The sequence below is a fragment of the Anabrus simplex genome, chromosome 1 (assembly GCF_040414725.1).
Source record: "Anabrus simplex isolate iqAnaSimp1 chromosome 1, ASM4041472v1, whole genome shotgun sequence".
NCBI lineage: Eukaryota > Metazoa > Arthropoda > Insecta > Orthoptera > Tettigoniidae > Anabrus > Anabrus simplex.
The window spans coordinates 824,554,703-824,580,491 of record NC_090265.1 but is presented as its reverse complement, the minus strand read 5'-3'; the positions used below and the strand labels follow the sequence as shown (position 1 = coordinate 824,580,491).

Here is a 25,789-nt window from a genome sequence, read left to right as displayed (position 1 = left end):
TCCAAGAGCAAACACTAAATTAAAATACATCTATAATGTTAAGACAAAAATTATTTTATGATACACGCATCAAATCAATGGTATAATACGTTTTTCAATTGTCTAAAATCTATTTTTTCTACTGATTAAGTTCAAAATCACGACTATTGGCAAATTCTAGTTGACAGATTCCAAACAGTAAGTTTACCAATTCTCAACTACACACCTGTAATTGACCGGAATGCTAAACTGCAAATCATTTGTGACCATATTTTCTTCTACAATAAAGAAGGCCCTACTAATGTTTTAAGAAGCAATTTTTGTCAACATATTGAAATGTACAATAAAAAATGTTTGTAATCTGTCACTTTTAATTTTTCGAAAATTAAGTCTATGATTGTAAGTCAATACTGTAGGTATGTTCTACAACATAGAGAGTTATGAAAACAGTCTCCAAAGAAAAACTAGAAATAAGTATGTTAAAGATAAAAATATGGCCAAATTTTATTACCAATGTGTAGCAACACTGCATCACATCGCGTTTCATCTTGTCCTTGATTTCCTTTATACAGCATGCAGCAAAAATATCAGTACTGAATGAATCAGTCACCACTGAATTGCATTTAGGGCTGTTGCCCAGGTGGCGGATTCCCTATCAGTTATTAACCTGAAATAACAAGCATGCTCTGAAGATTGTATTATAAATGCAAGGTGACGATGACAGCATGACAAGACTTTTTCTATTGTAATTCAGGGCGTGCTGAAATAATCCACCTAGGAATGTTCCCGAATCAACATGTTCGACAATCTACAGGACCGTTATGAACAATGTGTGTGATTTGGCGGTGCACAATATGAACACTTGCTGTACCGACGCAGTTAGATAGCCTACGTGTTCTCATAGCCACCTCGCATGTTATAATGATGTATTTTGATGTTCATAGGATGTCTGCAATTTCTGTACTGTTTGTTTACACACATAATTACCGAAGTTGAGGCCGAAGAAATGCTACATTACTTTGTAAACAACCAGTGATGGAAAAAGTACAAAATGAAAGTTTTCTTCTTCTGCTTCCATTTCTTCTATCACTTTTCCCCACACCTGTGGATTCGCGGGTGGAAACTGCGTCGAACATGTGGAGTTGGCCCTGTTTTACGGCTAGATGCCCTTCTTGACGCCAACCCTATATGGACGGATGTAATCACTATTGTGTGTTTCTGTGGTGGTTGGTAGTGTGATGTGTTGTCTGAATATGATGAAGCTAATGTTGGAACAGACACAAAAACCCAGTCTCTGAGCCAGAAGAAATAATCAAAAGCGATGAAAGAAATGAAATGGTGTATGGCGTTAAGTGCCGAGGGTGTTCGAGGACAAGTTCGGCTTGTCAAGTGCAGGTCTTTAGAACTGACGCCTATAGGTGACCTGCGCGTAGTGATGAGGATGATGATGAAGACGACACATACACCCAGCCCCCGTGCTAGCGGAATTAACCAATTAAGGTTCAAATTCCCGACCCTGCCGGTAATCGAACCCAGGACCTCTGTGACCAAAGGGTGGCACGCTCACCATTTAGCCATGGAGCCGGACATCAGAAGCGATTAAAATCGAACTCGGAATCCTCTGAACCGAAGGGCACTACGCTGACCATTCAGTCAAGAAGTCGGACCAAAAAAGTAATTGGGCTGAATTAGTTACCTGAGAAATATTTTACTCAATTACTCTTACTAATTACTTTTCAACATGTAATCAGTAAAATTACAATTACGAGTACAATTTGACATAAATATGTCTTAGAGCTGGGTGTCATCCGGAAATTTGTGTAACGAAATACACTGAGTGGCAAAACGTCACGGGAAGGGGTGTTCCATTAGAAAATGTGCCGCGTGTGACCCCAGAGCGTTGCGGCTAGCTGCGGCGTAGCTGAGCAATCTGTCACAGACACCAGTGTCGTGAAGATGGCAACACGTCGCGAGTTAACCGACTCTGAACGTGGGGTGTTCATCGGCGCACTGCGCATGGGTCATAGCATTGCGGAGATTACATACGAATTCGGGTTTCCGAGGTCAACAGTGCCGAGAGTGGATCTTCAATATCGCAGAGAGAAAGTTATCACCCGCGTAACGCGCATACGGGAAGACCACAGGTGTTTAACGAACGGACATCACGTCGCCTCCGCAGAACCAGACTGGGCGCTCGACGGGCTACTGTGAGTCAGATCACCACCCAGTTGAATGTTGGGAGTCAGGAACCCATTTCTACCAGGACTGTAAGGAGGCAACTGCACCGCATAGGTTTCACCAGCCGACGACCAACTCGTGTCCCTTTGCTGACACCTCGACACAGAGCTCAACGACGTGCATGGATTCGCGAACATCGGCAATGGACCATGGAACAGTGGCGGTGTGTGGTATGGTCCGATGAATCCCGGTTCGAGTTGTATCTAGTTGATAGGTGCGTGAGAGTGTGGCGTATGCCCCATGAAGCTATGGATCCTCGGTGTCAACAAGGTTGTGTCCAGGCGGGAGGTGGCACAGTTCTGGTCTGGAGGGCGTTCCCATGGTCGCAATTAGGTCCCATTGTCCGGCTGCAGGGAACGCTGACAAGTGCACGTTATGTTGACATTCTTTCAGACCATCTGCATCCCTTGCTGGCCCCAGAGTACCCTGATGGAGATGCCATGTGTAAACAGGACAATGCGCCATATCACTGCTCTGTGATGGCTTGCAGGTGGTTGGAGGAGCACTCCAATGAAGTTATGATCATGAATTGGCCCTCCAGATCCCCCGATCTTAATCCAATCGAACATTTATAGGATGCTGTCGATACTGGTGTACGCTCCATGAACCCCGCACCAACTGCACAAGACAAATTGTGGGTAGTAGTGCAAGATGCGAGGGTCCAGATCCCTCCAAACGGATTCCAACACCTTGTAGAGTCGATGCTTCACCGTACTGCTGCCGTTTTGAGGGCTCGCGGAGTAGCAACTCGTTATAACACCACATTCAGTGTCTTCTCATGACTTTTGACCACTCGGTGTACTGTATGTAACAAAATGTGTAACCTAGCAGGCTATGTCTAATGGCTGGTGGTCATCCTAATTTAACACTGATGGACGACCATGTTCGACGTATTATTTATGATCATTTGATTTTACCTTAGAGAAATTTGTCACCATTTTTATTTAACAAGTATATTTCTTTTTAAAGTTACATTTTGTGAAAAGTAACAAGTACAATAAATATTGCTGAAAAAGTAATTGTTACAAGTAATTCGATTATTTATACTGAATTACTTCTCAACTCTGTAAACAACTCGATAAAAATTCTTATTATGCCAGTCATTGAGAAATATTTTGTGTTTCCATTTTGACAGTTTAAACTCGTAAAGGCACAGTTATTGTAGCAAGGAGGGAAATGAGTGCAAGATAAAATATATTCCCACATTATTTACAATACAGAATTCCAGTGAGCCGGGCTGAGTGGTTCAGACGGTTGAGGCGCTGATCTTCTGACCCCAACTTGGCAGGTTGGATTCTGGCTCAGTCCGGTGATACTTGAAGGTGCTCAAATACGTCAGCCACGTGTCGGTAGATTGACTGGCACGTAAAGGAACTCCTGCGGGACTGAATTCCGGCATCTCGGCTTCTTCGAAAACCGTCAAAATAGTTAGTGGGTCGTAAAAACAGTAACATTATTAGAGTGCCAGTGAAATCCTCACTTTCATCACGGCCTCGCACAGTAGTTTATTGTATTGTGATTTATTGGCTACCGGTACTCTGTTTCAAGTGTAAAATGCAATATTAAGGACAAAATTGCAGCATTTCATTTATGCTGACTGTAATCGTTAATACTATTTTGCATTTGAGGTAGTACCTGTGTAGTTGGGACCTCCACCGGCGTTGTACCCACTTCGCCATCTCCGCCTGGCCAAAACAGCACGCCATGGCTGCTTGGAGTGCAAAGCAGGTTCATTCATCCAATCGTCGGGACCAATGTGGACTAGATCAAGATGTGTGAAGTGACGTGCAAAATCCTCGAATGACATCCTGCAAAATAATAATGACGTGAAATAAACATATTTGTTCTTACAAATGGTGAATGAATTACAGATTAGCTTGATTTTGAAAGAGACAGTGGCACGTTTTGTAGGAAGAGGAAATAAATTAACACAGTTTTCAGAAGAAAGTGAAGTCACACTGATTTCAGAAGAGAGTAGCACTTTACTTTATAAATTCTGAAGAAAGGTATGGGGAATTACAATAATCTCTCTATATAAAAACACAATGTCTTAACTGACTGACTGAATGACTCATAAACGCCCAGCCAGGATCATTACAAAGTGGAGATAAAATCTTAGATATATTCGTGTATGTGCGTAAGAAAGTGTTTTAGAAAATTTTGATTTTAAAGGGTTAAAATGGATACCATAATTACTTTTTAACAATTTTCTCGGGCGCGAAATAAAATACAACGTTTCTGCACTAAAACAATTTCATATAAATATGTAAAATACGATTTCTTCATTTTTTGACATTCGTCTTGCGAGAGGTGCAACGGTTTGAACAAAAAACTCCATTACAAAATGATATATGTAGCAAATAGTTCTTAACGAAATTATAACGGCATTCTTGCTAAGAAATTATTGTCTATACTGTGAGTACAACTACATTTTTAATGATAGTTTAGTCGGGATATTTGTGGCGGGCACTACATCGATCGCATTTGACAATACAATGGCTGTTTTCAGATGGCATCTTTTGGTGGTGATCGGATTGTAGAAGACGGTTTTATGCAATTTTCGAAGTGTAAGGTCAAGTTTATCATTTACACGGAAGCTTGATGCTAGATTCAGAAGAAGAATCTCCGTTTTTAGAAATTTTTGTCGCTGAAATGAAAAAAGAAGCGCGTCTAAGGTATAATAATAGCGGAAAGTAGACCTGAAAACTTGTGATAGTGATAGTGACTCACTCTGGTGTTTCGAAGTGCACACTAAAAACCGGGCATCAACTGCTGTAAGGTAATAATGCAATGTCAAATGTGAATAATCTTTAATTATTTTAACGAAAAATGGCTGGCTGGAAGAGGTATGCGCCATATATGGGTGCAATAATAATTACAGACAGGAAAGTCTTTCTGCAGATTTCCGAACAATAAAGAAATTTATGTATGAGTGTAAAAGTGTATTGATGTGAATTTTATGAAGTCCTTAATGAGTTGCTGTGTTAGTGTATTACTCGCGAAACTTTTATTGATACTTCTTTGTACGGGGGTGAGGAGTAAGGAGGGAGCTAGCCCGGTTCCGGTAATACTGCCAACTGAATGAAAATGAAATCTGGATTGCATCGATAGTATGATCCGATCGATAGGAATTTTCTAAACCTTTATTATCTTAAGCCAACAACTGCTTCACAAACACATTTTTCTCGATGGGAATCTTGTTCTTAGCATTAATTCTATATTTTGGCTTTGCTGTGTAAACAACCAGTGGGATATGGAGGTTGTGTGTTGGCCATTTTTGTTCTCCACTTAACATCTCTTCAACACGTACTAAATGCACGTAACACGACCTAATACGTTGGAAGTCGATTTCGATTGATTGATGATTTGAAGTTTCATTTTTTTTACACATATGCACAGGAAAATGAACACAAAGAAAACCGTTCTGATGGACTGCATATACAAATGTGGCTGTGAGGCATGACCAGGCCTAAGGTAAATAATGGATAACAAGGGCATTGTGACATATAAGGTTTGGTTTCTTCAATGGCGATTTAAGAACAGCTAGGTAAACATCTGATAATGAATCTGCCACGTACAGCATCTGACTATTCTATGACTGTGTTCTGTCCACCGCCGTCTCGATCCTGTGTTGGTTCTGTTTCTTCTGTTGCCCCTCAACATTGATAGATGCCATTACTATTGAAGGAATGATGTAGGCCTAAGTACATTTTCTTCAAGTGTACAGGCATGAACCCGTCAACGGCGGGTTCGACAGCTAGTCTTCAGTAAGCTAATTTAATTTTGCTTCAACTTGAATGTCTTCTATAATATACTGGACTTGAGGCTGCATCGTTTAAATACAAACTGATACAATTCTAAGCAAAATAATTTGTAGTTAACTTAAATAAACCATTATGCTGTGATAGTTTGAGAACTCATCAGGTTACTCTTCCAAGAAGTCTTTCAAGTACTGCATTATTTTTTCTACTAGCTGGAATGGAATTATATTTCACAATCAACAGTAAAATGTTGGTGCTTCTGTTTACTGGAAATAAATTCATTCAACGATCATCAAACTTTATATTAGCAACGATCACCAGCTACTACTACTAAAATGTTTACATTCCTCCCCTGAATGGGGAGGCGGGCCTCTTAGACGATGACGCCGGGAGATTTGTTACGGTGAAGGAGATGCTCGGAGAAGGTGAGGGGGTAACGAAAGCGAAAACAAGTTATTTCATTCCCTCTCCTCAGACGAGGAGGGGCAGGCCATCAGCTTAACTAAGGAGCTCTTCGGCCGCGTGAAGGGAAAATGTATTACAGAAAATAGAAAATGTAGGGTGTGTGTTGTACACACCAGAAGGGGAAAAGAATGAATGAATCTGGCGTAAGGGCACCGGCACAACAAGGCGGAATCCAGGGCGAAATCCGCAAAGCACCCCGCGAAGGCAAACCCCTACGAACAGCAGGGAAAAGGGGGACTATTGACTTTATTGAAAACGGATGTATCTCGGGCGCGCGTTACAGAGAATGACATTTATTTACAGACATGTACATAAGAGTATTACAGATACGGTGTGGGTAGAAATTGGGTGTAAGGTGGGGTGTAGTATTGAGAGAGAAGGTAGGAAAGGGAGGCGGTAATGTTGGTAAGGGAGGTAGCAAGAAGACGGAGGAGGTCTAGTGTCGGGAGGGGTGGTAGGAAGAAGTTAGGTTGTGGAGCTGGTAAGGGGATCGCCTGCGGTGGCGGCGTGGGTGGCGGGGTGGGCGGCGGTCTATGAGAAGAGGTACGAGGAGGGGAACGAGCGGGGCGGGGGGGTGGGGAGCGAGAAAGCTCCACTCGATATGTTCGCCCGCGAAATCGGACGCCGGTGGTGATGAGATGGTCGACGTCGGCTGTAGAGGAGACTTGGAGACGAACCATGAAGGTCGGGCCGCTGGAGTTAAAGATGCGGAGCGCTCGACGGGCTGGAACGCCGGCGGAGGTCAGTTCAGCCAGGATGTCTTGCTCGGTGAATGCTGGGTCCAGGCCACGGATGACACAGCTCGATGACGAAGGCCGGTCGTGAGCTGGTGCGGAGGAGTCTGCAGTGTTGGGGGAGAGTGGCGGAGCTGCGACAGTGGCATCAGTGAAGGTAGCAGGGGGCGGCTGTGAATGAGCAGGGAGGGAGAGAACTGGGACGGACATGACAGTAGAGGGGTGACAGGACGAAACAGTGCAGGTGGAAGTAGACGGAGCAGAATGTACAGAAGTGGTGATGGTGGTGGTGGTAGTAGTAGTAAATGTGGGGGTGGGGTGGGTAACGATGGGAGGTATGGTAGGAGAGATGGGGAAGTCAGGAAGGGAAATCATTTGCTGGAGGAGATGCTCCGGAGTAGCGACTGCAGCGTAGTCTGCATCATATAGTCGGAGGCCATTTTCAATGATGCCGAGCGGTGGGCCTGGAAAGCGGAAGAAGGCGACGACATCCGGAGAAGGTTGTCCGGAGAGGCCATCCTGGAGGCGAAGAACTGCGTCCACAAAGGTGCCATTGCGGCGAATTTCATCACGGATGGAAGTCGGAGAGTAAGATGTGTCCACGCCCTTGATTAAGCAAGAGTACATGGTGGAGAGGGGAGGCGACAGCCAACTAGGCGTCTGCCCGTTTGATTTTCCTTGGGCCGACTGGGTAACAGCAGAGATGAGCGCCACCCAGCCGAAAAAAGCGTGGACATGCGATATACGAAGAGAATGGTGAGGGGGTAGGCGGCCGTGTCTTATACTAGGAACTGTCCCGCCATTCGCCTTAGTGCAGGAGAATGGAAAACTACGGAAAACCATTCTCAGGTCAGCCGACGGTCGGGGCCAGCCATGAGGTCCAGCCCTGTCCTTATTTATTTATTTATTTTAATTTATATTACTCACAATTTTAACAGTTCAATCTACATTACAGTGAATCTCACATAAGCAAGCTTACCAGGTGTTTGCAAAAGTCGTTTCCAGTTTCAATAAGAGATGGCGCCAGGGAACAGTACGCAGCGCATGAATTTGGCACATACGTTAGTATGTTCGTCTGACACACACACACACACACACACACACACACGCGCGCGCGCGCGCGCGTACGTTGAGTCCACCAAACACTAGCATCTGTGTTGTATCGATCAGTAATGAGGTCGACGTTTGTGCCTGAAAAACGAACATTTGCGACACGCATTGGCTTTTCTTATTTAATCAAAACAAAAATGCTGTGGAAAGTCATTGTTCGCTGGTAGAAACCTATGGTGAACACGCTCCGTCGATTAGAACACATTTTTTTTGCTAGTTGCTTTACGTCGCACCGACACAGATAGGTCTTATGGCGACAATGGGACAGGGAAGGCCTAGGAGTGGGAAGGAAGCGGCCGTGGCCTTAATTAAGGTACAGCCCCAGCATTTGCCTGGTGTGAAAATGGGAAACCACGATTAGAACACGTGAGGCATGGTTTCGACAATTTAAACATGGTAGTGGTAAGGTTGAAGTGATTCAAGCGCAAGTTCAAGGTCATCCAGCTTCCCTAGCCAATGAAAGAGCCTGCAGCTGGTCACGTGACTGCTCTTAGCCAATTGGAGAGCAGCGCAGCAAGGAATGCTGAGGATGGGGGCGTGGTTTGGAGTTCTCGCTATGTAGAAGACCTCATGGTGATGGGTGGGACTGTTGCTAGGGCATTAGCTGTCGATTCTCGCCAAGGCGCTATCTTGAACGGAAGCCATGTATGGGCGTTGGGTGTTGGCTTCCCACTAAGGCGCCATCTTGAGCCGAAGCCATTATTTACTTTGTTGTTGACTGTCGGTGCTCTGCTATTGGTTGCACCTTGACAAGGAAGAGTGCGCTGATAGAGATGATTTGTAACAACAGCTGGAATTCGAGTGTGCTAGGCTTGAGTTCTAAATAAGATGATTTAGTTGACACAATACTGTGCTAGAGTATGGTATTCTTTTCCTTTATCATGCCAGGAACCTTGATTGTTGAGGTCCAAGGTTTTAAGGTGTATGGGAACAGATTTGTGTTTAAGGAAGTGGCTGTGTTGGATTGCACTACGTTGTGGGCACCAAAAGTTAGTAGTTTTGTTTTTGATGCTTAGTTTCCCTATCACTTGCAAACCGAGGAGGATAAAGAATGGCTGCGCAAGTACTTTTCATCAACTTGTGAACTAGTTGATCAACACGAACTGGGATGCCCGTTATTACAAATTCTTGTTCAAAATCGAGAACACAACTTAGATACGATTAGGAAATTCTTTCTCTATGTGTGCTTGCTTATTGATTGGTTATCCTGCAATGCATGTCGGGAGGTGAGAAACATGTGTAAAACACCGAGTTCATGTGTAAATCATAACAGTGACAAGGATACACCTATGCAGTGAAGACCGCAGAATGTCTATTTCATTTCTGTCTGATACCGGATTTAATATAAACAATATTGAAAAGGCAATTGTAAAGTTCTTTGCAAGTAAGAAGAAACTGGACACATTTAGTGAGGATGAGTTGAATGTTTTACCTAAGACATTTCTACTGTATGTAGCAGCGAATGCTGTTAAGGAGATCTGAGAGCAGGCGCCACGTGCTTGGACACAATATTCTGTTCTTTCGGAGCTGCAACTCTGCACTGTATATGAGCATCACCATCAAGTGAGTCTAGGCAAGATACCGTCGGGCAGGCAGTGTCGTACGTGTCAACTAATCAAACAGTAACACGCACATTAAAGTACACTAAGTCGACTACATTTGTTAACACCTATCATGGCTGCAAAGAAGAAGAGAGTAACCAAGCAAGTGCCGAAAAGGAAGACGAGGTGTGTTGGGACAATGGTGAAGAAGCGTGCTGGGCGTGGGTAAATCGACAGAGTGACTGATCTTCCTTTTGAGCTTCATCTACCCTCGTACCTATGCTAAGGGCCTGGAACCCAACTGGACGTTCGCCTGGCACGTGGGGATCCTGGTATTAATATGTTGGATGCTACTTGCAAGGACCATGGTTAAGCCTATCGTGCTAGTAAACGTGACCACAAACCTGAACTGGCTTAAGCCGAACATTGAATCAGACTCTGTATGTGAATTGAGTTGAAAGTGTTCAGGATGAGGAAAATACTGCTTGATGTAATGTAACTCATCGCTCGGAAGACCCTTGACGAGTGCATCAAGAGAGAAACTCATAAATTTATACCAGTCTTAACAGCGAATGCTATGTCCCCTATACGTCTTGAAAAGAAAATTAATCTTTCGTGGTTTTGGGCGATCATATTAAATTGACAGCTTTGTAGGTGAACAAACTACGGTATGATGAAGTAGGAGTCATAGCCAGAGAGGTTGTGAAAGAAACACGGAATGAACTTAGCTGCTCGATACGTACTATTGAACGATTGGAGCCGGTCTTCGGTAACGGCCTGTAAAATGACAATGATCTCTAACCTTAATCTATGTAGGCGTAATAGGTTGCTTACAGATGTGACATTGATTTGTTTCATCATGAACAACTAAATCATCCAATGCCATTTCAATAGTAAGGATGTAAAGGAGAGAGCATATGTCTCTGGTGAGACCCCAACTAGAGTATGGTTCCAGTGTATGGGACCCTTACCAGGATTACTTGATTCAGGAACTGGGCAAATCCAAAGAAAAGCAGCTCGATTTGTTCTGGATGATTTCCGACAAATGAGTAGCGTTACAAAAATGTTGCGAAGTTTGGGCTGGGAAGACTTGGGAGAAAGGAGACGAACTGCTCGACTAAGTGGTATGTTCCGAGCTGTCAGTGGAGAGATGGCGTGGGAGGACATCAGTAGACGAATAAGTTTGGATGGTGTCTTTAAAAGTAGGAAAGATCACAATATGAAGATAAAGTTGGAATTCAAGAGGACAAATTGGGGCAAATATTCCTTTATAGGAAAAGGATAGGAAAACAACATATAGGGAATCTGCAACCTGGGCGACTGCCTTAAATACAGATCACTAATGATTGATTGCTTGGACCGGGTTTTCTAAAATTGTATGGACACAGTTGGCTAGATCTTCGTGTTCCTTTAGCAACCATGCGGTGTAGTTAGGTCCCATAAACATATTGAAAATGATAGTGAGGAATCGTAGGAACAAACGACACGATATGCCACCGAAAAATATTTGCGTCTCTGGATGAAATCAGTATACGGCTTGTAGGGATCTGGCTGACATTGTTCAATAGGACGTGTCAGGGATTGAAAATCAGCATAGACGACACACGGAACGGGATCCTGCCGACGATAAGTACGGATTTTCATCTTTGCTGCGTTACCCTGGGGAGAAACGAGTTTTACCGCTGGTTGAATCTCACCATCATTCATGCGACTGCCCAATCTGCCTTGCGAAGAATAGTACTGTAAACAACGTTCACATATTTACTTCTTTGTACAGCGGGCAGAGAGTTGTGAACCTAGCAACCGGAACAGTTTGTTATGAGACAGTAGTGACTGCCGTCTTCGTTAGAAATGTACAAGGGTTGAATATGATGTTCCTTTCGATCGATAGCTGCATGCAGGGGTCCTATACTACGTTCACCGTCTAAACCGAATACTTGGAACGAAAAGTCTGGATTGTTTGCCTTGAATTTGGCAATGTTGACATCTATAGGGACCGTGACGTCAGCAAAATTTAAGTTGTGGAGTAACTGATTAAACATTTCCTCATATTTTGTTGGTCTGTTACGATTTTTAGTATGGTTTAACGCGGCAGCGATGCACCAAAGAAAAAAGTCATTGTCATTACGAATGTAGATAACATCATTTTTAAATTTATAGTTGACGTACCGCGAACCGGAATTTAGAGGATCGTACCGGCAGACATTGAGTTGAAGGTGTAAAATATTTTCTAATGATTTACAACTAGTTCCTTCCTGAAATTTGTCGAATTTATAGAGCAATGTGTGTACAAAGTGTGTACGAAGCCACTCTGAAATATTATCAGAATGTAAAATATGTTACATTTTTGTGATCAAATAGACGGTTTCATGTACTTCAGCAGCATCCTCGTATAATACAAACTTGCAAGCCAATTCCGCATTCAGTTTAATAGCAGCATGTATTCTGAGCCATGTTCAATGTTTGACCTATGATCTACAATTAGTGCACATTCATCGCATTGTTAGATTTACTCAACAGGCATGGCTTAAGCCGTATATGGACTTAAATACAGAACATCGTCAACGAGCTACTACCGACTTTTTTTAAGTTGATGAGTAACTGTATCTACGGCAAAAGTATGGAAAATGTTCGGAAACATCGTGACATTCGTTTAGTAACTCAGTGAGAAGGCCGATACGGTGTACGTCAGTACATTGCGAAACACAGTTTTCAAACCTACGAAGTTATTGATCGTGATCTCCTTACTGTAGAAATGGGTAAAACAGAACGGCTCTATACGAAACCCATTTATTTTGGTAAGGGCATTCTTGATCACTCAAAATTAAAAATGCATGATTTTCATTACGGAATGGCAAAACAACACTTTGATGATGTCTCTCTCTACTCTACATGGAAACAGACACTTTCATTTAGTGTATTTTCAATACCAAAGTTTACGATGTGATGCGAACCCATTCTGAACACTTTGACACGTCCTACGGTCCTGACAATCAATTTCATATTCAACCACTTAATAAGAAAGTAAAAGGTCTCATGAAGGAAGAATATGGTACCAATCACATGACGGAGTTTATTGGCTTAGCTCCTAAAATGTATACCTATCAAACAGCCAATTCTAGTTTAGTACGGAAAGCAAAGGGCGTTCGTTCTAATGTAACTAAACACTTACAGGTAGATCCCCCGTCGAGTTCTCTACAGTGAGAAAGAAGCACTCTTTAAGCCAATACGCATGATGTCCCGCTCCCATCAGGTGTTTACAGTTGAACAAATGAAACGCCCTTTGCTTGCCTTCGATGACAAGCGCCATGGGTCTGCAGTCAGTCTTACCAGTTTGCCATGGGGTTATGATAGTACTTAATGTATTTGTACAGCATCTGTAAAAACCTTTGTATTTGCTTGTAAATAATTATGTATCCATTTTATATATTATACACCATCACCTCTGTAAATAATTATGTACCTATATTTTGTTTATATATATTTTGTACCGGGCGAGTTGGCCGTGCGCGTAGAGGCGTGCGGCTGTGAGCTTGCATCCGGGAGATAGTAGGTTCGAAGATGGTTTTCCGTGGTTTCCCATTTTCACACCAGGCAAATGCTGGGGCTGCACCTTAATTAAGGCCACGGCCGATTCCTTCCAACTCCTCGGCCTTTCCTATCCCATCGTCGCCATAAGACCTATCTGTGTCGGTGCGACGTAAAGCCCCTAGCAAAAAAATATATTTTGTACATCTCTAGAAATTTATCTTCTTGTTAATATAGTATTAAAATGATATTGTTTCTATTTCCCTGTCGCAACAAACTTATCCCTCTTCCTAACTGCATTTTCGTATATACTGAATAAGAATTCCATGATGCTTTACAAAGCGTCTTTATTTCTGCACGTGTACATGAGACCAAAATTTCAATTTTTAAAAGTTTCATTACATTGATTTTCTCAGCTGCCTTCCTCTTCGACTCCTAATACCACCACCTATGATCAGTTTCCCTTTCATTGCACCAGCAACAGTCAATGCAGATATCTTCTCTGCAACCTATGCATTAGTTCACACGCTGCATAGCCTTACGAAGTAGAATCTCGTCAGCTACACGTCTCAGTTCAGGTTTGTAGTCACGTTTACTAGCACGATAGGCCAATTCATGTTCCTTGCAAGTAGCCTCCAACATATTAATACCAGGGTCCGTACGTGCCAGGCGAACTTCCAGTTGGGTTCCAGGCCCACAGCATTGGTAAGAGGGTAGATGAAGCTCAAAAGGAAGAAGATCACTCACTCTTTCGATTTACCTACGCCCAGCACGCTTCTTCACCATTGTCCCAACACACCACGTCTTTTTGGCACTTGCTTGGCTCAAGATGGCACCTTAGTGGGAAACCAACACCCAACGCCCATACATGGCTTCCGTTCAAGATGGTGCCTTGGCGAGAATCGACAGCCAGCGCCCTAACAACAGCCCCACCCCATCACCACGAGGTATTCTACAAGGCGGGAACTCCAAACCACGCCCCCATCCTCAAAATTCCCTGCTGCGCTGCTCTCCTTTTGGCTAAGAGCAGTCACGTGACCAGCTGCAGGCTCTCTCATTGGCTGGGGATACCGGATGACTTTGAACTTGCGCTTGTATCACTCGAGCCCTACTACTCCTGGTGATTTCAATGCGAAAGACCACAAAAGTGCGAAGACATTTGAAGCCCGGCGAAACCGTTGATGCACAACGCTTTCACCAACAAATGATTAATTTAAATCACGCATTGATCGAAAGAAGACCGGAATGGGCCAGAAAAAAATTATTTTGTTACACGACAATGTGCCGTCTCACACAGCAAAACCAATGGAAGACTCCTTAAAATCGCTTGGATGGGTCATCCTTCCGCACCCGCTGTACTACCCCGACCTGGGATCATCTATCACCTTTTCGCATTAAGGGGACAAGCGCTCGCAGATCAGCACTTCAGCAGTTTTGAGGAAGTTGGAAAAATGGCTCGACGAATGGTTTGCCGCAAGAGACAAGCAGTTTGTCTGGCATGGTATTCATAACTTACTTGATAGGTGGGCGAAGTGTGTAGAAGCCGATTGTCAATATTTTCAATAAACAAAAAGAGTTTCCCTTAAAAATACGTGTTTCCTTTACCACAAAACATGCCAAAAATTATGCATACACCTGGTATGTGTGGGCTTGCAGTACTTACATTAAATATATTGTATCATAAAATAGTTTTAGTGACAATACTTATGGTTATATTTATTGTACAGAGGGACGTAATTTATTTTATAATCTAAGTACTAAAATTATTACAGTGGTAACTGATTATTGGACGTGGAGTTATTCAAATAGTAATGATAGTACTTTTAATAGTTTGTGGTGTTTGGAAGAAATTATCGTAGGTGAAAATTTATTATATGATCAAATCTGAAGAAGTCAGGTGTTCAGGCATACTTTTAGCTTTGGCCCTCTTCGTACCTTTAATATTTCTCGGGGTAGATTATTAAAAGATACGTGGTTCTAGATATGTTGCATGTCTCTCTACAAGAAGCGTGTTTCTACTTGGGATTAATAATGCAGATCGCGGTTGTAGTCTGGGTGCCATGGCATGTACGTTTCTAGTCTTGAAATCTGTGGCAGTTCTTTTCGATATGTGTTGTCACACCTTTTGCATATAACTGCCTTATATTTAGAACCTTAGTTGAACTGAACATTTTACTGTACCAGAGGAAACGAAAAATGATTTCCCATGCATAGCTTTTAGTATCTGCTAATAGGTAATGGATTGGGGGATTGTACACTTGTTCAGTGCCTCAACGCATCCTATAATTCTATTCTGCAATACGGAATTGACAAGTGCATAACAAACAGGCCTACAGAAGCTATATAGTAGAGTTTGCAGCCATCTCTCTACACGGGAGGTATGATAGTTCAATTTCAGATGGCTGATTTTATGTGGTACCAAGTTGTAACTACAATCATTGTCTGAACATTTGTTCACATGGATGTTGATTTTTAAATGGTCTGGGGAGTGCAGTGTTTTGTGTTAAAGGCAGTGTAATGGGTCTTATTTTCATTTAAAGTAAAAAAGTTACCTTTCAGTTATTTATTTATAGTTATCAGTGCTGCAGTTTAAAAGTAAATATTAATTTACTGCTCACCAGCTGACAAAATCTGTTTTGATATAAAGTTTTCTATAAATTTACACAATTTATTTTTAAAATCTTTAGGGTCACTTCACACGACCCTACATTGTCCTTTGGCTAAATAAACATAAGCACTAAAATTGGATTTACTTTCGTGAAAACAAACAAACAAACAAACAAACAAAAATTCGTATTATTAACACTTGAGCAGTGTTTTAAAACTTTATTTTCGGAGAACCCTAGAAATATTTAACTATTGTGGAACGTGGCTACCTGACACGTATTTTAACCTAGGCCACAATATAGGATGATTTACATACACCGAGTGGATTTCAAAACAGTACTATTTCTGTCTGGTAGCAGATAGAGAGATGCAGCTACGTTTCAAGTATGAAGATACTGTGGGAGATTCACTTATCATCACAGCAGACTTTGGAAATGTTGACACATTTATTTTTAAAATTTCGACACAGCCGTGAGGTCGCTGCAATATTCTGGCTGTTAGGTGCAACATTTCCTCGTCTAATCCATTGATTTCAGTCATGAAATTGATCCCCAAAACTTCAATTGTTGGAGGGTGATTTCCATACAGTTTATCCTTGAGATTACCCCCACAGAAAATAACCCAGTGTCATTAAGTTCGGTGATTTTGGCGGCCATAAATTCTTAGAGATTACTCTGTCGTCAAAGAAGCTGCCGATCAGAGCGAGAGACTCAGTTAACGTGTGGCAAGTCTAATCCCGAGTTAGCTCAATGTCATCTAGTTGCTTGATAAGTTGCAGGAAAATGTTCTTGCATCGGTCTGTGTTCATCGTGTCCGAGATAAAGAGCGGACCAACTATTCGGTTTGCCGAGACTGCACATCAAACTCCAACTTCTGTGGGTGCTGGGCCTTTCATGAATACCGATTGGGTTATATGTAGCCCAAATGTGCGTATTTAGAGAAGTCACGTGACCAGTCGGATGGAACCAGGCCTCATCTCTGAACCACATGATGTTCACAATTCCCGGTAGCCGAACAGTAAAATCCAAGAATCTGGCAGTCATCTTGTACGGCCGTTGTTTATTTGCTTTGGTCGCTCTCAATCAATCAATCAATCAATCAATCAATCAATCAATCAATCAATCAATCAATCAATCAATCAATCAATCAATCAATCAATCAATCAATCAATCAATCAATCAATCAATCAATCAATCAATCAATCAATCAATCAATCAATCAATCAATCAATCAATCAATCAATCAATCAATCAATCAATCAATCAATCAATCAATCAATCAATCAATCAATCAATCAATCAATCAATCAATCAATCAATCAATCAATCAATCAATCAATCAATCAATCAATCAATCAATCAATCAATCAATCAATCAATCAATCAATCAATCAATCAATCAATCAATCAATCAATCAATCAATCAATCAATCAATCAATCAATCAATCAATCAATCAATCAATCAATCAATCAATCAATCAATCAATCAATCAATCAATCAATCAATCAATCAATCAATCAATCAATCAATCAATCAATCAATCAATCAATCAATCAATCAATCAATCAATCAATCAATCAATCAATCAATCAATCAATCAATCAATCAATCAATCAATCAATCAATCAATCAATCAATCAATCAATCAATCAATCAATCAATCAATCAATCAATCAATCAATCAATCAATCAATCAATCAATCAATCAATCAATCAATCAATCAATCAATCAATCAATCAATCAATCAATCAATCAATCAATCAATCAATCAATCAATCAATCAATCAATCAATCAATCAATCAATCAATCAATCAATCAATCAATCAATCAATCAATCAATCAATCAATCAATCAATCAATCAATCAATCAATCAATCAATCAATCAATCAATCAATCAATCAATCAATCAATCAATCAATCAATCAATCAATCAATCAATCAATCAATCAATCAATCAATCAATCAATCAATCAATCAATCAATCAATCAATCAATCAATCAATCAATCAATCAATCAATCAATCAATCAATCAATCAATCAATCAATCAATCAATCAATCAATCAATCAATCAATCAATCAATCAATCAATCAATCAATCAATCAATCAATCAATCAATCAATCAATCAATCAATCAATCAATCAATCAATCAATCAATCAATCAATCAATCAATCAATCAATCAATCAATCAATCAATCAATCAATCAATCAATCAATCAATCAATCAATCAATCAATCAATCAATCAATCAATCAATCAATCAATCAATCAATCAATCAATCAATCAATCAATCAATCAATCAATCAATCAATCAATCAATCAATCAATCAATCAATCAATCAATCAATCAATCAATCAATCAATCAATCAATCAATCAATCAATCAATCAATCAATCAATCAATCAATCAATCAATCAATCAATCAATCAATCAATCAATCAATCAATCAATCAATCAATCAATCAATCAATCAATCAATCAATCAATCAATCAATCAATCAATCAAAACTAGGAAATTAATCGAACATTTCCCTTGATAATTTATACCTATAAATTTGCTCCAGTGTGTTCTCTTGAATTCCAACTTCTTATTATGAACTTTCCTACTTTTAAAATCTCCACACTCAAACTTAATCATCTACTTATGCCATTCCACGATAGTTATCGATAGCGACCACTATCGTCTCACATCGATACTCAGTTGCCTATTATCGATAGTCAACGATAGTCTCTACACCCCCCCCCCCTTCTTGGCTTATTTTTCGCGCTAACAGAAATTACACAGCTGTTTACAGTTAACCGGTGAGGAGTTTGTTCCAATTCATAGGCGTGCATTTAAGTATCTCTGGGTACCTACGACAGGAAGTCGTAAAATTTAAGAAACGAGATTTCCACTTCCGGAGGTGCATATGGCCCTGAGGTTCACTCAGCCTACAACAAAAATGAGTACCAGGTTAATTCCTGGCGGCAAAGGCAGCCGGGCGTAGAGCTAACCACTCTACCCCATCACGTGCTGAGGTTAACAATGGTGGAAGTCTTTACCTTCCACTCCTCCAAGGGCCTTCATGGCCTGTACGGAGGTGACTTTGCTTTTGGTTTTTAACTATTTAATACTCTTCACAGAAAGGCATTCACTTATATTTCACAACTTACAGAAAAATGTTATTTACAGCAACATTATTTTAAATATTATGAACACTTTAAATAAATAGATTTCTATTAACACTATCTCTGCAAATACTTTTTTAAAACAGATTTACAGCGATAAGCCTCCAATGTGGTCCGCCTCTGTGGTGTAGTGGTTAGTGTGATTAGCTGCCACCCCTGGAGGCCCGGGTTCGATTCCCGGCTCTGCCACGAAATTTGAAAAGTCGTACGAGGGCTGGAACGGGGCCCACTCAGCCTCGAGAGCTCAAATAAGTAGAGGGGAGTTCGATTCCCACTTCAGCCATCCTCGAGGTGGTTTTCCGTGGTTTCCCACTTCTCCTCCAGGCAAATGTCAGGACGGCCGCTTCCTTCCCTATTCCTTGTATATCCCTTCCAATCATCCCATCTCCCACCAAGGCCTCTGTTCAGCATAGCAGGTGAGGCCACCTGTGCGAAGTACTGGTCATCCTCCCCAGTTGTATCCCCGATCCAATGTCTCACGCTCTAGGACTCTGCCCTAGAGGCGGTAGAGGTGGGATCACTCGCTGAGTTCGAGAGAAAAGCCAACCCTGGAGGGTAAGCAGACAAGGAAAGAAAAAAGAAGCCTTCAATGTTCGTCAAACACAAAACGCTTGTTCACATAAATAAGGTGTGGATAACTGGAGTAGGCTGATATAATAATCTTTCGCGAATTTGCAGGAAACTCTTATTTTATCTATGACAGTAAGTCCGCATGTCGAATCAACTGTAATATTCGTGTGCATCATCCACTACAGAAAGACAATGGTTGAGTTTTATGGCTTGTCTATTAAATACTTACTTTATGCAGTTTTACGGAAATTCTTTATGATTTTAGAGTACACTTACCAGAATTCTCCCTCGTTTCGAACTCGTACGCTGAGTAGCTCCTTATCTCGTTCTGAAAGTCCATCCCATTCCCAGCTCCGTTCGCTCCAGGGTCCTGTCCACTCACCACGTCCCCACGGATTCCTTAGTCGCACCAGCGGTGTTTCTCCAAGGGGGCCACGTACTCGTGCGAGGCCTGTCACACTATACGCATGTTGTGTGATGAGACCATTCCGTAACCTCAGCTGCCGCTTGTTGTCTTTCTCCTGCAACGAATAATAATAATAATAATAATAATAATAATAATAATAATAATAATAATAATAATAATAACTTTTATTTTGCTAGTTGCTTTACGTCGCACCGACACAGATAGGTCTTATGGCTACGATGGGACAGGGAAGAGCTAGGAGTGGGAAGGAAGCGGCCGTGGCCTTAATTAAAGTACAGCCTCAGCATTTGCCTGGTGTGAAAATGGGAAACCACGGAAAACCATTTTCAGGGCTGCCGACAGTGGGGTTCGAACCTACTATCTCCCGAATACTGGACACTGGCCGCAATTAAGCGACTGCAGCTATCGAGCTCGGTATATAATAATAATAATAATAATAATAATAATAATAATAATAATAATAATAATAATAATAATAATAATAATAATAATAATAATAATAATAATAATAATAATAATAATAATTCTCTAGAACATTTTAAAGTGGATAAAAGCAAGGACATTAATCAGACAAACATTAACTGGCACTACTTCAAAAGTAAAATTCCTGGACGAACTATCTGAGCCTTTTACTGTTAACACCGGGGTCCGTCAAGGAGACGGATTATCTCCGTTACTGTTCAATCTCGTACTTGAGAAAGTAATCAGGATCCGGGAAAAGCAAATCAAAGGAATAACCCTTGGCAGACTACTTAAAGATAAAATTCACTTGCACTGTCTGGCCTTTGCGGATGACATCGCAATCCTTTCCAAGAACAGACAAGAAGCAAGTTATTCCATTGCAAAATTACATGAAACTACCATCAAAATGGGACTTCAAATCTCGTATGAGAAAACTCAATACATGGAAGGAGCTTCACGATACTTAGATGGACAACCTATAGTAACTAACTTCGGCAAAATCTTTCAGGTGAACCAATTCAAATATTTGGGAGAAATTATTCAGCCCTCTGGTTTAAATCGCGTAGCAAATAAAGAATTTCTGAATTACAGAAAGCTTACAGGATTACTTGGAACAGGTACAATAAAAGAAATCAATATCTAGGAAAGCAAAACTTAGATACTGTAATACAGTAATCAAACCTGAAACGTTATATGCTTCAGAAACCTTAATCATTAGTGACGGATCTGTAACCAAAGACGTAGAGAAACAGGAAAAAAAAATTTAAGAAAAACTTTTTGGCCCAGTTTGTATAGAGGGAATATGGAGGAAAAAATCATCCAGGAAATATACTGTCATTCGGAAAAAATATCTCACACTTATCGGAAAGGACGATTGGAATTTTATGGACACATTATCAGAATGAACAGTAACAGACTAACTAAAGGAATTCTCAATCTTGACCTTTCATCTAAAACCTAGAACAGCTGGCTTCGTGAAATTGAAACAGACCTCCAGGAAATCAACATCTCGCAAGACATTGTACAGGGCAGATGTAAATTCAGAACCAAAATTCACAATCACCAGTTTGAAGACAAACCCAACACCAGAGCCACTATAACTCGGAGAGAAGAACGAAGGAAGAAGCTCAGCGAGAGGATAAAGAGATTATGGGAGGAGGAGAAGGCCAGCACATCAGCTAAGCTGGTTCAATCGAGCTCGTAAGTAGGACATAATGACGTAAAATAATAATAATAATAATAATAATAATAATAATAATAATAACATTATTATTTTTGAATAAATGAAGAAAATGAACGCAAAATCTTTAAGAAAATTCTACATCGAAAACTAGCCAACTCAGAAGGAGCCAGGAAACCAAACAATACACAAATATTCAGAGTGATATTAGAAAACGCAGGTTAAGATTCTCTGGACACATTAAGAGACCCAGACAGACTTACAAAACAAATAGTTGAATTCTACGAAAACTGCAGTAAAGCTATAACAGACATAATGAAACGAATTGGCGAAATCAAGAACGATTTGAAACAAGCAGGAATTAAACCAGCAGATGTCCGAAACAGGGTAATCTTTCGATACAAAATTCACAAATGCAAGTTGATCAAGGGGAAAGACCAAAGAAGAAGACTGGAACAACCTGGTCTGAAGACAGAAAGGAAGTCCAAAGTAAAATAATGAAAGAAATATGGGCATAAAAGGAGGCAAATGCACGCCTCTGAGTACTTCGCGTAGTCCTAATGGATTTATTCTTAATAATAATAATAATAATAATAATAATAATAATATCTAGGAAAGCAAAACTAAGGCATTATAATACAGTACCGGTAATAAAAACCGAGGTATTATATGTATCCGAAACCTTAACCTTGGGTGGTTGATCATTATTTAAAGATATAAGAAAGCAATAAAGGATATTTCCACAGAAAATCTTTGGCCGAGTTTGTAGAGACGGAATCTCAGGAAATATATTGTTATGACACAAAAATCTCATACACTTTCAGAAAAATGCGACTGAAATTCTATGGACATAATATTATCAGAATGAGTGAGGATAGAATGACTAATAAAAGACCTTTCAACCTTGCCCTATCATTAAGAAGCAAGAACAACTGGCTTAGTCGAATTGAAACAGACTTCCTGTAAATCAGTGTTACCGAGTATATTATATGGGATAGACAGCTCTGTAGACCCAAAATTCTCACATGACAAATGCGGGATGCGAGACCATTCTGGCCTTCAAAATTAGTGGGTTCCAGTAAGTTACAACAAACTTCCCTCAATTTGGTATAAATCAGGCATATAGAAGACATTTCATGATGACAATGCACTAGTTCGAAAATCTTAATTTGCTAACACAGTAGTTTTCTACAGGACCTACCTCGAGCTATTTATTAAGAAACAATCCAGGGTACCTCTTTTGATTTGCGATCACACTTTTTACTGGAACAAACTCATTTTATTTTTATTTGTTTTACGTCGCACCGACAAAGATAGGTTTTATGGCAACGATAGGGTAGGAAAGGGCCAGGAGTGGGAAGGAATCGGCCGTGGCCTTAATTGAGGTACAGCCTCAGCATTTGCCTGGTGTGAAAATGGGAAACCATGGATAACTATTTTCAGGTCTGCCGACAGTGGGGTTCGAACCCACTATCTGCCGGATGCAAGCTCACAGCTGCGCGTCCCTAATCGCACAGCCAACTAGCCCGGTGAACAAACTCTTGAATTGGTGCATATTGCTCTACGGTGGTTTTTCAGCCACGTCTTCGTATATTTCTCAGGCTTAAATCGGTCAATTTGTGAGGCATTTGATGTTATGAACATAAGGCTGGAGACGTAAGCAACGAATAGCGATGACCTTAAATAAGTGATGGCTGATAATGTTACTCGATGTTCGCGATTACCAGAGTGGCTGGGGAGTTAAGGCTCACTGACAGAAGGGCGAAATTGAAAAAGAAAAGAAACCAAAGTAGAAGGTATACGCAGGAAATCACAAGGCATACTCTGGAGTGGAGTTAAGCGGAGGGAATACGGCGTACATTCGCGTTTACTCCTGAATAAATAATAATAATAATAATAATAATAATAATAATAATAATAATAATAATAATAATAATCTCCGCCCTTGTGGTATAGTGGTTAGCATGATTAGCTGATACCCACAGAGGCCCGGGTTCGATTCCCGTCTCTGCCACGAAATAAGAAAAGTGGTATGAGGGCTGGAACGCGGTCCACTCAGCCTCGGGAGGTCAACCGAGTAGAGGTGGGTTTGATTCCCTCCTCAGCCATCCTCGAAGTGGTTTTCCGAGGTTTCACGCTTCTCGTCCAGGCATATGCCGGTATGGTACCTAACTTAGGCCACGGCCGCTTCCTTCTTCCTTGTCTATCCTTTTCAATCTTCCCATCCCCCTACAAGGTCCCTGTTCAGCAAAGCAGGTGAGGCCGTCTGGGCGAAGTACTGGTCATCCTCCCCAGTTGGATCCCCCGACCCAATGTCTCCCGCTCCAGTACACTACCCTTATGGCGGTAGAAGTGGGATCTCTCGCAGAGTTCGGGAAAAAGCCAACTCTGGTGGGTAAACAGGTTAAGAAAGAAAGAAAGAAATAAAGAAATGAGTTCAATCACGCTCCTTAGTCGGGCATAACGATGTAAAAAATTATAAATAAAGACGATATCCTTCTGATTCTAGTGGGTCCTGTTCTGTGTTCCTGAAGGGTTGCTATTAGAATCTTGCGTTGATCCATTACATCTGTTAAATGTTTCTACGTGAGGATTTTCATTAGTGAGTTTATGTTCAATGTTGCAAAGAATGAAAATTTCCCCCCGTGTCTGTATGTTACATGTTGGGCTTCCAGGTGCTCCGACTCGCCATGATCTTCTAAGTGACATCTCACCGTTGCCGCCGAGTGATGACTTCTCTTGGTTCTTCAATGTATGTCCAAGCCGGTGCTTTCGTTAGAATACCCTTCATGTTTTGTTGATTGTCTGATCTTCCGACCGAAACATTTCTGACCGAGGAGAGGGTTTACAATTTCAGAGGTGATGTGGAAAAGGAAGCCTCCGTGGCACAGGTGGCAGCGTGCCGGCCTCTCACCGCTGCATCCCGTGGTTCAAATCCTGGTCGTTCCATGTGATATTTTTGCTGGACAAAGCGGAGGTGGGAAGGTTTTTTCTCCGGGTACTCCAGTTTTCCCTGTCATATTTCATTCCAGCAACACTCATTTCATCTGCCAGTCATTTATCATTAACTCAGAGGAGTGCTACAGGGTTCGGCAGCAGGCATAGTTCCTATCCTTGCCTCTAGATTGGGCTTCATTCATTCCATTCCTGACCCGATCGAATGACTGGAAACAGGCTGTGGATTTTCATTTTTCATTTGATCTTGAATGGTGATTGATTATTGTATTGGTGATTTATGAAACCTCTCTCGATAAACCCCAAATTCAAACATTACTACGTTGATAAACGTGTAGCTAGTGGAAATCTATTCAAGTTGAGCACCAAATCAGAAACAGATAACTACAGAAGGCACAACTTTCTTTTCGCTAGTTGCTTTACGTCGCACCGACACAGGTAGGTCTTATGACGACGATGGGAGAGGAAAGGCTTAGGAGTTGAAAGGACGCGGCCGTGGCCTTAATTAAGGTACGGCCCCAGCATTTCCTGGTGTGAAAATGGGAAACCACGGAAAACCATCTTCAGGGCTGCCGACAGTGGGGATTCGAATTCACTATCTCCCGGATGCAAGCTCACAGCCATGCGCCTCTAACCGCACAGCCAACTCGCCCGGTGAAGGCAGAACAAAGATTATCAACAAATAGACGGACAAGGGATATTGTTGCCTAACGAAGTGGTGTAGGCTACTGGTAAAGTGGGTCAATAATAGACACAATGCGAAAAAGGAGAGTTGCCGACCCGGTTGGGAGTCGATCCTCAGTCCCCTGTGACCAAAGGCCAGCATGCTAACCACTTGGCCATGGAGCTGGACACCAGGCTAGTGAAACAACTATTCATCTACATTTTGGAAAAATAAAGCCAAAATCAATTGGTCCAAAGAGGTCCAGGATAATTTAGAAGAATTAGGCATAACAATGCAACAAACTGAAGACAGAGAAGAGGATTCTGAGGAACAGAGACACGATAATTAAACTAAAACATTTGAACTAAGACAATACCCTAGAGCTGAAAAAA

The 25,789-nt window shown here is 41.2% G+C and overlaps 1 protein-coding gene across 1 annotated transcript in view; it reads right to left on the bottom strand.

Annotated features, from left to right (window-relative positions):
* Positions 1-25,789, bottom strand: part of LOC136873862 (calpain-9) — a 1,061,895-nt gene that overhangs the window by 32,982 nt on the left and 1,003,124 nt on the right. The window contains exons 8-9 of the mRNA XM_068227619.1: positions 19,986-20,230; positions 3,853-4,025 (exon numbers count right to left, since the gene is read on the bottom strand). Of these exons, the coding sequence (XP_068083720.1) occupies positions 3,853-4,025; positions 19,986-20,230 (418 nt within the window). The remainder of the gene's footprint in view (positions 1-3,852; positions 4,026-19,985; positions 20,231-25,789) is intronic.